This window comes from Astyanax mexicanus, chromosome 8 (assembly GCF_023375975.1).
Source record: "Astyanax mexicanus isolate ESR-SI-001 chromosome 8, AstMex3_surface, whole genome shotgun sequence".
Taxonomy (NCBI): Eukaryota; Metazoa; Chordata; class Actinopteri; order Characiformes; family Acestrorhamphidae; genus Astyanax; species Astyanax mexicanus.
The window spans coordinates 3,275,823-3,292,334 of record NC_064415.1 but is presented as its reverse complement, the minus strand read 5'-3'; the positions used below and the strand labels follow the sequence as shown (position 1 = coordinate 3,292,334).

Sequence of the window (16,512 nt, the reverse complement as noted above, 5' to 3'; positions counted from 1 at the left end):
AGATCCTGTAGCTCTACACTCGTAGGTTGAGGAAGTGTGATGTTCCACAGCAAAGGCAGTATTAAAGCATTCACCACAAGTCCTCCATACTTAAAATGATCCAACGGCTGTCATTGGATCCCAAACAGAACTTGGATTTGTTACTAAAGACAATATGATTCCAGTCCATTGGTGTCCAGGTTTTTTCAATTTGTCAAAACCATTCAGCTTCTCTCAGTCCAGTGATGCATCCCCTCTCAAAGCCTGTTAACTGTCCAGAATGTCTTTGACTGCTTGAAATTCCTCTACTATGCACTCTATGATCTCTCACCAGGAGGTACACTACCCAAAAGTAGCATCTACAAGCCTTTTTATTGGGTAAAAAGTAGTGCTGGGCAGTATATCGGTTCATTCAGTATACCGTAGGGGAAACCGGTATATGTTTCTCTCATACCGCCATACCGCTAGAGGGCGCTGCGGAGCGCCGTGCAGAACAGAACCGCCAAAGAAAAACACACAGCCTAACCATGGTCAAATGCTCATTTAGCTTCGTCCTGCTTGGAGAGAAATGAAAACAGCTCCTGCTGCTGTTTCTACGGTATGAGTGTTTTTATCGCAGCAAAATAGAGCAGTAATTAGGGCTGTGAATCTTTGGGAATCCCACAAATCGTTTCAGAATCGATTCTTTGGGTCACGATTCAATATTTTTCCGATTCTTTTAAATCGGTTGGATTTCTTTTTTCTTCATCCTCCATACTTTAGCGGCGCAACAACAAACACCTTAACACAACACTTCACGCCTCTCTGTAGCCTTATAGGGGGAGGCAGTAACAGCAAAAACTTTCCCTATCCTGTTGCTGCTGTCTTGTGACACTCACCTACTGTCGCGCGGAGCTCACCTACTGTCGCGCGGAGCTCACCTACTGTCGCGCGGAGCTCACCTACTGTCGCGCGGAGCTCACCTACTGTCGCGCGGAGCTCAGCTACTGTCGCGCGGAGCTCAGCTACTGTCGCGCGGAGCTAAGCAGTAGCTGAGCTCCGCACGACCAAAAAAAAATCTAAAATAAGAATCAATTCTGAAACGTTCAATTTTAGAAACACGATTCAAGCTCGAATCGATTTTTTTCCTGCACCCCTAGCAGTAACTACAGCCCTTTTAAATATATTAATACTGTAGCTTGAAGGATGATCTGAATGTATTTGTTAACTGAAGAAAGAAGGGAATTGTATCTGATTTAAATACTGTAATGCCTATAATGGGTCCAGGAACAACATACTTAACAATAATAACTCGTCTTACTTGTGCAGTAGAGATTTAATGAAATATCTATTTCAGTACTTAAACATTGAGTATTTTATGTCCATTTATAGTGTTTATGGAACTAGAAAAAATATTTTTTATATTTTGTAAAGGAAGTTTTAAGTGTTAAATTTGTTGATATATTTTTTTTAGGTCTATTGTTTATTCTTTATCTGTTTTTCTGATAATGAAGTCTGATTTCTTTATATATTGTGTATATATTTTGTGGGACAAAGTAAACCCTATATGAATCAAAGCCTTAATTTAAAGTCTTTATGTTTTATATTATATGTACTTCTAACAGAACAGTAACTCACAAACCTGTAAACCAGTCATACAAAAAATAATAATAAAAAAAAGATATATATATATTGTGATATACTGAGAAACCATAAGAATCATGATATACATTTTTAAGTAGTAAAAACTAGTAAAAAGGAAAACAATTGTATGGCCTTTTTTTTGTCAATGAATGTCTTTTTTTTCCTCTTCAGTAATTAATGGCTATCTTTACCCTTATCACTCATCAGGTGGAATTGTATAATGATTATATCCAGTGTTATAAGACTAAACATTCTGTTTTACGATGATGATAAATGAGTGTACAGTGCGTTCTTACCTGAAAGGACTGAAGGAAAGAGTTGAAATAAATAAAGACGATCTGAGAGATGTCGTCCTCCCCTGGATTCACAAAGAACAGCATGTACGTGATTCCCAGCAGAGGCAGCAGCACTAACGTTGCCTTCACAGCTTTTCTGCAGAGAGAGAGAGAGACAGGGAGAGAGAGAGAGAAAGAAATGTGGAGATAATTAGGTTTGCTTTCATTTAAATTAGGAACATCTGTAGGCAGAAGGCAGAATTAAAATTGCATTGGCCTGATATGAGCTTTAAGTCATTGCATTGTTGGAATTGAAGTTTCATCATTCTGTAAATGTAAATGTATTTTTGCTTAGCTGTATATTTATAAGACCAAAAAAGCAAAGAATTCTAATTATAGAAGTTTGTGTTTTATTAATGGCTTTTTTTCAGGAACACTGCTGAATGCTAACAGCATAGCATGAAGAACTGGCTAATGTATGGAAGCATTGGCATTTGCATTTGCATACTATATTTGGCAATCGGGTTGTTGACACAAGAAGCACAGGCTGATTCCTATATTATACTCTGCAACCGGGGTGATGGCACATGTGGCTCGGGCCGATTCCTATGGTATACTTGGCAACCGGGGGTGATGGCACATGTGGCTCGAGACGATTCACATACTATATTCGGGAATTGGGGTGTTGACACAAGAAGCACAGGCTGATTTCCTATATTATACTCAGCAACCGCGGTGATGGCACATGTGGCTCGGGCCGATTCGCATATTATTTTTGGCAATTGGGGTGTTGGCATATGCAGCTCAGGCTGAATCCTACACTATACTCTGCAACTGGGGTTTCGGCACAAGTGGCTTGGGATGATTGTTGTATTATATGAGGCAACTGAGGTGTTGGTACATGTGTCTCGAGCCAATTCGCATAATATATTCGGCAATCGGGATTGTTTATTGTTTGTTTATTGTTTTATTTGTATCCTCATCCTCAAGCTTTTTGTTGACACAAAAAGCTTGGACTGGTTTCTATATTATACTCTGCAACCGGGGTGTTGACACAAGTGGCTTAGAATAATTGTTGTATTACATTAGAAAACTGCGGCGTCTGTACATGTGTCTCGAGCCAATTCACATATTATATTCAGCAATCACGGTGTTAACACAAAGAGCTCGAGCTGATTGCTATATTATACTCTGCAACCGGGGTGACGGCACAAGTGTTTTGGGCCTTATATTCTCCAACTGGAGTGTTGGCGCATGCAGCTCAGACTGATTCCCATATTATTCTCTGCAACAGCTGTGTTGGCACATGCGTGTTGGTGGTCGTATTATACTAGGCAGCCGGGGGGAGCTGAATCTGGCCTTGATTCAAATCGTAGCCGAACTGATGCAACTCTGGCTTGGTGTGCGATATATTTACACCGGATACAGCCCCAGTGATTTTTGCTGTCTGGGTACTGGAACAAAAAAACAAAAACATCCATCCAAAGAAGCCATAATACCAGTGTGTGTGTGATGTATGATGTAAAAGCCTGCCAATACTGTAATACTGTATTTCCTCCTGAGCATTCACCCCTAAAATTAATAACAGCGCTGACACATTTCCTGATGGAAATTCACCCGCAGCGTTTGACAGATAGATTACGCTGGCTCTGATCTGCTGATGGATGAAGCCGTGTACGGTAAACTGAAGCTGTTTAAGGAGATTGGGGGGCGTGTCCTCTCCAGCAAAGTGAGATTTCCTCCAGTCAGAGCCTGAGTCACCTCTCTGAATCGGGGAGATTGGCAGGGCTGCCCTGAACTCTCCGGCGTGAGCAGCGTGTAGAGCTACAGCTCAGTTATACCAGCCTGAAGCAGGAGAGTCCGGCCTCAGCGATGCATAATCACTCTTTAAGTCCTCCATAATTAAAGTTAATTATGAAAGGAATTTAATGACCCTGGTAATTGCCATTTTGTGCACTATTTAAGTGCAATTACAGTCACCTGACAAGAAAGAAAGGACTTCAGGAGAAAGAAGGTGGTTGCTGTGGTATCCTGTTTGGTCATGGTTGCGATAGTGTATGAGGTGCAACAAAATTACTGCTACATTAAAAATCTGCATCTGATAAAAAAGCTGCATAAAGGCCACAGAATCACAAAATTATATTTAGAACACATTAGATACTTAATGCAGCTGGATAAATAAGAGCCCAAGAAGAGCCAAAGTTTCTGCACTTTATACCACAGCAACCCACATGCATATATCACTGTGACACACACAGATACAACAGCAACACATGCAAATAGCAGCAACCTGTGCTGATACCACAGAAACCATCGCAAATACCACAGCAAACCATGCCGAAACCACAGCAACCCGCATGGATACCAGTGCAACATATGCATATAGCAGCAACCTGCGCAGATACCAAAGCAACCCATACATATACCACAGCAACGCATGCAGATACCACAGCAACCCAAGCAGAAACCACAGCAATTAGTACAGATATCACAGCAACACATGCAGATACCACAGCAGCTCACGTAGATACCCCAGCAACCTGTGTCGATATCACAGCAACCCATGCAGATACCACAGCAACCCATGCACATAGCAGATACCACAGAAACACATGCATTTAGCAGCAACCTGCACCAATACCACAGAAATCCACACAGATACAACTGTAACCCAGACAGAAACCACAGTAACCTGCACCTCACTTACGTTTGGAATGTGAACGAAATTGATTAACGTGTCTCGTAATGTGAACACAGCCATAAAATCACGGCCTGGCGTTTCTTTATTATCAGTAATAACTGTGAGAAATTAGTATAATTATATTTATTAGCGTGTAAAATGCTAAAACTGATCCGGACCCAATCCGGACGTCCTCCGCTCAGCCGTGTAAAGAAGACGGAAAGCTCGGGGTCGTGATCCAGATAAGCTCTTTAAGCTGAATAAGCTTTCTCTTAAATTGATCCTTTCTCCAGGGAGACTCGGGATCACTTCCAATCTTTTCAGAGTTTTGGCCTTTCGGTGATGCAGATGCTCCGTGACGTTAAAAAAACCCGGGGCAGGCGAGGAGAGCGGCGTTCTGCTACCGAGCCCAACCGAGCCCGCCGGCACCTCAGGACGTTCTTAAAGTCAACAGAAATCCAGGCCGAGTATTTTCCAGCTCTTCTGCAGGGCACAGGTTCAGCGACTGTGCAGAAAGCTGCGCTCTAACTCACTTAATTCAGCTCCTCGTCTCGCCGTCACGACCCTCGCCAGCTGCGGCAGGTGGGCTGCGGGGGGAATAGCACTAAAATGTGCAGCAGATGGGTCTTCAGGATGGGGATTGAGAGCCGGTGTCGTTGGGGAACTACTTCTAAAGCCAATTTCAATTTCACAAAAAAAAACGACAGAGCTTTTTTTCTACTTCTGTTAAAAAACAAAACAAAAAAAAAACAGGGTTTTCTGCTTCCTCTCTTAAAAAAACAAGTGCTTTTTACTTCCAATCATGGTTTTGTTCTTTTTCTTGATGGACTGGGACAGGTTTTATTCTGAGAGGCAATTCCAGCCAGGATACAGGCTGGTATTGGAAGCCTTTTTTGATGTAACATGATGAATGTGGGACTCTTACTGTGAGCACTGTGAACACAGCTCTCATAATATAAAAAAAATCCACAACTCATTAACAGCATATAGTATACAAAAAAAAAACCCTTGTGCTGGGAAATATACTTACTGCCTTATTCAGTGAACCGTTACACAATTACACAACACAGTATACAGTCAGGAAAAGGTGCAAATTATTGGAGATCAAAAGGAGATCAGTTGAAACAGATCAAAAAGCATTTAAAAGCTTAATTATACAATACAATTAAATTACATCCATAATACACATTATGAATAAACACATTGTGATGCCTGTTAACTGTTTCTCCCAAAATCAAAGGCAATTTCAAGAGAGTTTATTCTGATTCTGTCCAAAGTAGACGTTCTACTAGATTTTGGAGCATTCGCTGTGAGGATTTAACTGCATTCAGCAAAAAAAAAAGGGCATTAGGTAAGAAAGGGTGTTGGGTGATCACCTCCCAATCCTCAACTCATCCCCAAATTCTCAACTCATCCCCAAATCCTGAACTCATCCCCAAATCCTGAACTCATCCCCAAATCCTCAACTCTTCCCCAAATCCTCAACTCATCTCCAAATCCTCAACTCATCCCCAAATCCTCAACTCATCCCCAAATCCTCAACTCATCTCCAAATCCTCAAATCATCCCCAAATCCTCAACTCTTCCCCAAATCCTCAACTCTTCCCCAAATCCTCAACTCTTCCCCAAATCCTCAACTCTTCCCCAAATCCTCAACTCATCTCCAAATCCTCAACTCATCCCCAAATCCTCAACTCTTCCCCAAATCCTCAACTCTTCCCCAAATCCTCAACTCTTCCCCAAATCCTCAACTCATCTCCAAATCCTCAACTCATCTCCAAATCCTCAACTCATCCCCAAATCCTCAACTCATCTCCAAATCCTCAACTCATCCCCAAATCCTCAACTCATCTCCAAATCCTCAACTCATCCCCAAATCCTCAACTCATCCCCCAAATCCTCAACTCATCTCCAAATCCTCAACTCATCCCCAAATCCTCAACTCATCCCCAAATCCTTAACTCATCCCCAAATCCTTAACTCATCCCCAAATCCTCACCTCATCTCCAAATCCTCAACGTATCCCCAAATCCTCAACGTATCCCCAAATCCTCACCTCATCTCCAAATCCTCAACTCATCTCCAAATCCTCAACCCATCCCCAAATCCTCAACTCATCTCCAAATCCTCACTTTATCCCCAAATCCTCAACTCATCTCCAAATCCTCAACTCATCTCCAAATCCTCAGCTCATCCCCAAATCCTCAGCTCATCCCCAAATCCTCAACTCATTTCCAAATCCTCAACTTATCCCCAAATCCTCAACTCATCCCCAAATCCTCAACTCATCCCCAAATCCTCAACTCATCCCAAATCCTCAGCTCATCGCCAAATTCTCACTTTATCCCCAAATCCTCAACTCATCCCCAAATCCTCAGCTCATCCCCAAATCCTCAGCTCATCCCCAAATCCTCAGCTCATCCCCAAATCCTCAGCTCATCGCCAAATCCTCAACTCATCCCCAAATCCTCAACTCATCCCCAAATCCTCAACTCATCCCCCAAATCCTCAACTCATCCCCCAAATCCTCACCTCATCCCCCGAATCCTCAACTCATCGCCAAATCCTCAACTCCTCTCCAAATCCTCACCTCATCCCCAAATCCTCAACTCATCCCCAAATCCTTAACTCATCTCTAAATCCTCAACTCATCCCCAAATCCTCAACTTATCCCCAAATCCTCACCTCATCCCCAAATCCTCAACTCATCTCCAAATCCTCAACTCTTCCCCAAATCCTCAACTCTTCCCCAAATCCTCAACTCTTCCCCAAATCCTCACCTCAGAACTGAGTCGCTGTGCTTTCCTCCGAGCGTTAGCGCTGTCATGCTACTTGGCAATGCTGCATCAGCATCAGTTCAAAAAGAGGCGGAGTCTGACTTCACATGTATTGGAGGAGGCATGTGCTAGTCTTCACCCTCCTGGTGTGCATCAGTAGTGATAGGGGGAGTCCTAATGAATGGGTTGGGTAACTGGCCGTGTAAATTGAGGTGAAAACATCATTATTCCCATGCTGGTGCTCTACAGCTGCTGCAAATAAAATATATACTGAATAGACTCAAACTCCAGCACAGGCTTCAGAAAACCAACCTGCAGGTAAACTAGCTGTCACTGTAGGTCGACTGTGCCGGGTGACAGGTTGCTAGAGTTTGGCTGGTGTGTGGGTTTGGAGCTGGTGTGTGTGTGTGTGTTTGTGTGTGTTGTGATGTGTGGGTGTGTTCACTGCACAGCTTCTGACAGTGAATATATATCTATATATATATCTGGTGTTGTGAAAAATGAACTGCAGTTAAAGTTCATAACTAATTTTTTTCTTTATCTTTCTCCTCCATTGTTTAAACAGTTCTATCAGGAACGGGCAGGTCAGCAGAGTCTGCATGATCAGCACTGGCAGGCAACAGACAACACTCAGCGCTTTATACATGACTAGAGATGTGACTAGAAACTAATATGAAATAAAAATAAATAAAAATAAATGAATCAATTAATATTATCCTTTTTAAAACTTAAGAAAAACAAACACAATTATACCATTGTTTAATGTGTAGTTTTAATGTTGTATTGTTATTTTTCTCCATAACAAGCATTAAAAATATGTAATTGCTAGTAGTTCGAGTCAGTACAGGCTGCAGCATTTAAGGTGGAACAGAAATATTATTCGAATCGAATCGCCTTTATTGTCATTATAATTTGCATTACAATGAAATTGGTTTTGCTTCTCCAAAATGCCTTTGTTGTATAAAAAAAAAAAAAAAAAAAAAAAATTAGATTGAGTACACATAAACGTTAATAAAAGCTAATTTCATCTCCCCATCACAGAGAAATTAAGGGATAGACATTATAAATAATTAATCGCTGCAACACCTGCCATCTTTCTGAAGATATACGATAAACCCAAAAGATTATAACTAGTTAACCAGCAGCAGCTAGGTTGCATGCCCTACTGTACTCTCTCTCTCTCTCTCTCTCTCTCAGACTCCGGCTGCTGATGGAGAAACAGCACGACCTACTGTACTCTCTCTCTCTCTCTCTCTCTCTCTCTCTCTCTCTCTCTCTCTCTCTCTCTCTCTCTCTCTCTCTCTCTCTCTCTCCCTCCCTCCCTCCCTCCCTCCCTCCCTCCCTCCCTCCCTCCCTCCCTCCCTCCCTCCCTCCCTCCATCCCCCTCTCTCTCTTTCTCTCAGACTCTGGCTGCTGATGGAGAAGCAGCAGCATGACCTACTATACTCTCTCTCTCTCTCTCTCTCTCTCTCTCTCTCTCTCTCTCTCAGACTCCGGCTGCTGATGGAGAAACAGCATGACCTACTGTACTCTCTCTCTCTCTCTCTCTCTCTCTCTCTCTGACTCCGGCTGCTGATGGAGAAGCAGCAGCATGACCTACTGTACTCTCTCTCAAACTCAGATCAGCCATAACATTAGCACCATGTGCACTCAATCTAAAGTTGAGAAAACCTCAGTTTAAAGAGAAAATATCAAGTAATCACATCCAATCTTCTGTCTGCTGTATCACAGATGGTGTGGGTGTTATATACTGTATGTCCTGGTGACCTGAACGTGCCCCCGGTGCGAGAGTAGTGATAAATCATTCACACACTCAGACAGAATGATGTTCCTCAGGAGCTTCATCACACAGTCCTTCTAAAGCTCAGATAAGCTCAGTGTGGGTCCAGTCGCCTCCTGTTCAGAACCCAGCAGGGTCCGAAATCAATCAGCTCCACCGCAAACAGACCACCTGCTTCGGAAGAGCTGGACACAGCCTTCAGATACAGACCTGAAGATCCTGCTGCTGCTGCATCTTTCCAGTCTATTACATATGGACCCTCCAACTCACACAGCTCACATCACCTGGCCAGTGCTCAGCCTCACTCACAAGATATCACCTCACAACTTATGTAATTATAACAGAAAATATATTTTAAAAAATCAAGTAATCTGTTAATATCAAAATAAAATGAATAAAATCATAAAATTGTCTCTTTCGTGAACTTAATTTAAAATCAAGATTTTCCTGAATACAAATCAAACAGTTCATGTCCTCCAAACCTTTAGTTTCGTTTTGTTTGTCTAGTTTTTTACGTCTTTATTTTCAAACCTGCAGAATGTGGGTTGATTCCTGTTACTGATCTGGATTTATTAAGTGAAGTAGAGAGAAAACAATCAGCTTCTTCAAGTGTCCTGTGTAAATAAGTTACAGAAAAAAAAAGGTTTTGTATCACCTAGACCTGTAGCCGGTATACAGGACGAGTCATGTTGAGGAGTTAAACCATTTGAACCATTATACTACCACCACCACGTTTCGCAGGTGGGATAATGATCTTATGCTGGAATGAAGTGTTTTCCTTTCATCCAAACATCATGCTTTTCATTTAAACCAAAAAGTTATATTTTGGTCTCATCTGTCCACAAAACATTATTCAAATAGCCTTCTGGCTTATCCATGTGATGTTTAGTAAACTGCAAACAAGCAGTAATCTTAATTTTTGCAAACCGGACATGCAAACCATTGTTAAACCATGTGTTCTCCTGGTGGTGACATTAACCAATGTAAGGAAGGGCTTCAGTTGCTTAGAGGTTACCTTTGGGTGCTTTGTGACCTCGCCGACTATTAAACGTCTTGCTTTTGGAGTGATCTTTGTTGGTCGAACACTCCTCGGGAGGATGACGATGGCCTTAAATTTACAACTCTTTAGAGATATTTTTTGTAACCTTTTCCAGCCTGGTGAGCGTAATGATACATGAAGATACACTTCCATAAACATGTTGTGAAAAACATGCTTTGCTAGATCCCCGTTCTTTAAATAAAATAGGATCCGCACCTTCACAACTTAAATGTCATCCTATTGATTGAGAACACCTGACTCTAGAGCTTAGATTCTGTTTTTTAATGCTATTTTTATTTTATTCAAAGCTATGGTGTGATAATCACTATACAGTAAAAGAACAAATCAAACTGTGTTTAAAAAAAAGTTGCACAAGTTAGAATGTTATAATCACACAGTGTTAGTTATATAAAAGTAGAAAAATGTCATTGGTCTATTTCAGTTTAATGATTGTGCAGTGCGTTATTGTTTTTTGTGTTTTGCTATAGACTGTTTGTTCAGGAAATGTTTTATTTTCTTAAACATTGTTAATTATATTAGAGTAGACGGGGAGATCTGTTCTTAATAAACATTGTTCCTAAATAATAGGAAATAGGATAAAATTTATGCAGAAATAAAGAACATTCTAAAGGGTTCACAAACTTTAAAGCACCACTGTACATTTGTACATTTGTTTTACTAAATGTGACTGGAGGGTGTAAATCGAATAGCCACTCCCACTCATTTATAGTAATTTATAGTAACATTTAGCATAATTTCCAAATTCTAGTTAAAGCACTTTATAAATCTTTATCCTTCATTTAATATAAAATATCCACTTTAGTTCTAGTCTTACTTTATAGGATATAAGAACAGCTATGTTTAAAAAGTTCAGGCCAGTCTCTGCTTTTACCTCATTATCACATCCACACCTCAACCACCCTGTCCAACAAATTCTCACTCCAAAATACCAGAAAGGTAAAAGGTCGGCTTTCAACAGGAATCAGAAGAGATTACAGCAGAGCCATATTCAGATTATTACCCTCATATTCCAGCTGGACTGAAGATAAGATTCAACCAAACCCAATCCTAATCAGATGCTGGTGAGGCTGAAGGTGTGAAGACCACAGCATGCATCATCCTGCTTCCAGCAGAGTGGAGATTATTACTTCATACTACTTCATGCTGATAGAAGAGCCATTACTGACCTCATAGTAAAGAAAGCTGTGTAAAAAACAACCCGCTATTAATTCAGTAATATTCTATATTTTTACTATATTCTATATACTATAGCTATCATCTTTTCAACACAACTTCTCTATAAGTATCGACTCTCTCTCTCTCTCACCGACAAAGGTTGCTAGGAACCTGGGTGTTATGGTTGATGACCAACTCTCCTTCACGCACCATGTGGCCTCGGTCCTCGGTTCCGAAAAATTAGACCGTTCTTGACGCAACAGGCCACCCAACTCCTGGTGCAAGCGGTCGTCATCTCACACCTCGACTACTGCAATGCCCTGCTAACTGGCCTCCCGGCCTGCGTAGTAAAACCACTCCAGATGATCCAGAACGCAGCAGCACGTCTGGTCTTCAACCAGCCAAAACGGGCACATGTCACCCCGCTGCTCATTGAGCTCCATTGGCTACCAGTTGATGCTCGCATCAAATTCAAAACTCTTACAATCGCCTACAAGGTGATGACAGAACAGCTCCTTCCTACCTGCACTCGCTCCTGAAGGCTTACGCTACCTCCCGGCCGCTGCGCTCCTCCAATGAACGTCGCCTCGCTTTGCCAAAAACTCACACAAAGCAATCCAGACTGTTCTCATACAGAGTTCCCCAATGGTGGAACAAACTACCTTCCACTACCAGATCAGGAGAATCTCTCGCTATCTTTAATAAACTCCTGAAGACAGAGCTCTTCAAAGAGCACTTACTCTCCTAACACCTCTAACTAACTACCTTCTACTACCAGATCAGGAGAATCTCTCACTATCTTTAATAAACTCCTGAAGACTGAGCTCTTCAAAGAGCACTTACTCTCCTAACACCTCTAACTAACTACCTTCCACTACCAGATCAGGAGAATCTCTCACTATCTTTAATAAACTCCTGAAGACTGAGCTCTTCAAAGAGCACTTACTCTCCTAACACCTCTAACACACTAACTACTTCTAACCTCATTTCCTTCTTCCCCTCCTTCACTCCTCTATCCTATTATTGCCCTTTGACCTCCTTTTATCCCTATCCAAAGATGTTTTACCTTTAAACTTATTTTACATTGTACTTGACTATTGTAAGTCGCTTTGGACAAAAGCGTCTGCCAAATGTAATGTAATGTAATGTAAATGTAATGTAATGTAATGTAAAAGTCATACTTCAGTTTGTTGAAGCTACAGCTTCTGGAATCTATTGCAACAATTAGAGATATCATATTAAACTGAATGAGTTAACCAGAGAATCAAACATCAGCATCATTGATGAATCAATCTAATGAATCAAAGTTCTGAGAGAAACAAACTAAAGAAAGATTTGTAGAATTAAACTGAAAAACACAGAACTAAAGAATCAAACCCAGGAATCACAAAGAAAAATCAAACTATGTGAAAACTGAGAAAACAAATGAAAGAATCAAACTGAAGAACCAAACCAAGGTATTAAACTAAACTATCAATCCATCAAACTGAGGAATTAATTCAGAGAATAAAGCTTTAGCCTTATTAAGGAGGGACTGAGGTCTCCCCCTGAAGACTAAAACATCAGAATTAGCCTAGGGAAACAAACTGAAGAATCAAATTGGGGGAATTGAACCTTATCATCAAACAGAAGATCCAAACCACACAGTGAAAATGAAGAACCAACCTGGAGATTCAGAATAAGGAATCACACTGAAGAAGAACCAAACTGAAGCTTCAGACTGAAGAATCAACTAAGCAATCAAACTAAAGACACAATCTGAGAAATTCTACTGAGACCCTGAAGTACCAAATAAAATCTAAATAAAAAATATAAAGAAGGAATCTTTCTGACAAAACAAACTGAAAAACCTAAGACTCAAACTGTTAAATTATACTAAAGAACCAAACTTTCCTTTTAGACTGAAGACCAAACTATGGAATCAAATACAGCTCTGGAAAAAATAATAAGAGAGCACTTAAAAATGAGGAGTTCATTTGATTTGACCAAATTAAAAACCTCTGGAATATAATCAAGAGGAAGATGGATGATCACAAACCATCAAACCACCAAACTGAACTGCTTGAATTTTTGCACCAGGAGTAAAGCAGCATAAAGTTATCCAAAAGCAGTGTGTAAGACTGGTGGAGGAGAACATGATGCAAAGATGCATGAAAAAAAACTGTGATTAAAAACCAACCAGGATTATTCCACCAAATATTGATTATTTCTGAACTCTTAAAACTTTATGAATATGAACTTGTTTTCTTTGCATTATCTTTCCATTTATCATTTTCCGCAAATAAATGAGAATATTTTTATGTGGAATTTGGGAGAAATGTTGTCTGTAGTTTATAGAATAAAACAACAATGTTCATTTTACTCAAACATAAACCTATAAATAGTAAAATCAGAGAAACTGATTCAGAAACTGAAGTGATCTCTTCATTTTTGTCCAGAGGTGTATATGAATTAATTGAATGAATCAAAGTTCTGATTCAAACCAAGGAACCAAGCTAAAGAATCAATACGTAGATTAAAACAGAACTGAAGAATCAAACCGAGGAAACGTATTAAGAATTAATGTGATGAATCAAACCCAGGAGTCAAAATGAAGAATCAAAGTGAGAACAACTTCAGATTAGTCAATTTGGTGAAAAACACCATAAATCAAGTTTAAATATAAAATTTACTGCCTTTTATTCCCAGTTTCCATGTTTTAGGTGTTATCCAGTAGTTTTCAGGCAGTTCTCAGGGTTGCCTGATATAAGAGACACTCCCCTGATGACCCCTCTGCCTGTTTTCTGACCTGGTAACAATGAGAATCTGAACAACAAGAGCCGTATCTGGATTAGTTCCAATAAACGATAAACACACTTTAAACAAAGCTGGAGGAGAAGTCAGGGAGGAGTCGGCGGCTCCGCGATGGATTCTCCATGACGGGGGACGCTGTGACACACTCAGCATCAGGAGGGAACGTGATTGGTGGAGGGCTGTAACCCTCTTATGAAGCTGTTATCACAGGGATGTCCTGTTTTCTTTTGTTCTTCTATTTTAGAGAGCTGCAGGTCAGTCAGGTTCAGAAGATTAAACAGCACCAGTCAAAACACATTATTCAGAGTTCTGTATAGAGATGATCACTGATTCTCCTCCGATCATCTGCTGTCAGAACATCTCCTTAACCGTACTCAACCCCACACGCCTATTCTAAAGCTTAACTTTAGAAAAAATCTATTATTCACACTGCTAAAAAAAACAAAAAAAGTGAAACGATCCAATTTCAAAGCAAAAAATCTGATAATTGAATTTTACCCTTACTAAGCATTATTTTGCTTATTTTAGGAATTATTATGATCTTATAATCAATTTTAGGTAACACTTTATAATAACTTTCATTAATATATTTTTCACTAATGATCAGTAGATGTGAACAAAGCATTAGTTCATCAGAATTTGAATATTAACAAATGCTCACACATGACACTTACAGTATTTATCAGCATAGATATTAATTTAAAAAATGTTAGCAAATGATTAGCTCATCAGAATTTGAACATTAATAAACCAAGCATATATTTATCAATCGCAGTTCATGTTGCCATTGTGTTTATAAGTATTTACAAATGTGATAGCAACTTTTCAGTTTCTAAAAATGTGAAAAATAACAGTTATTAATCGGTACTTAATGGTATTAATGAAGTCAAAATGAAGAATCAAACTGAGGAATCGTATTAATAAATGGTAGAAATTAATATAAGGACCCAAACACAGGATTTATAATAATGAAGAAGCAAACCTTAGTATCAGACTGAGGAATAAAACTGATTTATTTTTGATAAGTCTTACTTTGATAAGTCTTACCAGGCAGTCAGACTTCTCAACGCACAGAGACAGAACTGAACTCCCACCCCACCCACCACTCACCCAACACACTCGCACAAAACTAAACTGTACACCCCCCCCCCCCCCTTTACACTCACAAAGAACTGAACTTCACCCACACACACACCCAGTCAGCACACAGAGGCTGACATGACTTTATTTGCTGCACTCTTAAAAACTATAAACTCTACCTCAGTAACTGCTGTGATTATATATGTTCTATATGTTACAGTATGTCACACATCTCTGCACCTTATCCCCACTATACACTTTATTATACCGTATCGGTACTGCACTGTCCTGTCTTTAAATTGTCTCGTCTTTTGTATTTATTGTATTTATTGTTATTTAGTGTTATAATTTTATAATTTTATGTTGCAATGTCGTCACTCCTGCACTTTATGTTGTCTCTTGCTTGTGGTTCTATGTTGCACCATGGTTCCGGAGGAACGTAATTTCGTCACACTGTGTACCTGTACTCAGATGTAATGACAATAAAAGCCTCTTGACTTGACTCTTGACTTCACTCATTTTAAGACTTTGCAATTATAGATTATTATAAAAAATCTTACAAGAACGAAAAGAAGAGATAAGAAAAATATTTTTTTCCCCATTGTCAGATTTTCTTGCATAAAAAGGATATACATCTTAAAATGACATATATATTGTCTATTTTTTGCCAATAGACTTTTTGCAGTGCAGCATTTAAGATAAATGATTCAATAACTACTTGTATTTACTCTGTATTCACTATGAATTATTCAGTATCTACAAGAAATGATTTAGTATCTTATTTCAAACATTCAGTACCGGCTATACATGATTAAGAATTCACTAGAATTGATTCAGCTTTTAAACACTATGTTTATTCTTGAGCTTCAGTTTCTGATACCCAGCATCCACTATGAATTATCCAAAAACAACTATAAATAATTCCGTATGGTTTGAGAATTATTCAGTATCCACTAATAATTATTAAATTTCTGCTATGAATTTCTAAGTATCCATTATGAATTCATTATTCAGTAAATGTGTTACGCACTATTCAGTGTTTACATCATTTTTTCATAGTATCCACTATGAATTATTCAGTATCTACAAGATATTATTTAGTATCTCATTTCAAACATTCAGTACCGGCTATACATGATTCAGAATCCACTATGAATTAGGAGCTACTTAAGAACTACTATGAATGATTCTGCATAATTTAAGTAGTATTTAACATTCACTATGAACTAATGAGGGTCCACTTTAAATGATTCAGTATCCACTATGAATTAAATAGTATTAGATATGATTTATTCTCTCACCTCTATGAA

The 16,512-nt window shown here is 39.5% G+C and overlaps 1 protein-coding gene across 2 annotated transcripts in view; it reads right to left on the bottom strand.

Annotated features, from left to right (window-relative positions):
- The window catches only part of LOC107197140 (corticotropin-releasing factor receptor 2), a 240,909-nt gene that overhangs the window by 10,712 nt on the left and 213,685 nt on the right, over positions 1-16,512 (bottom strand). For both annotated transcript variants that reach the window (XM_022686204.2, XM_022686202.2), the window contains one exon: positions 1,899-2,034. In XM_022686204.2, the coding sequence (XP_022541925.1) occupies positions 1,899-2,034 (136 nt within the window). The remainder of the gene's footprint in view (positions 1-1,898; positions 2,035-16,512) is intronic.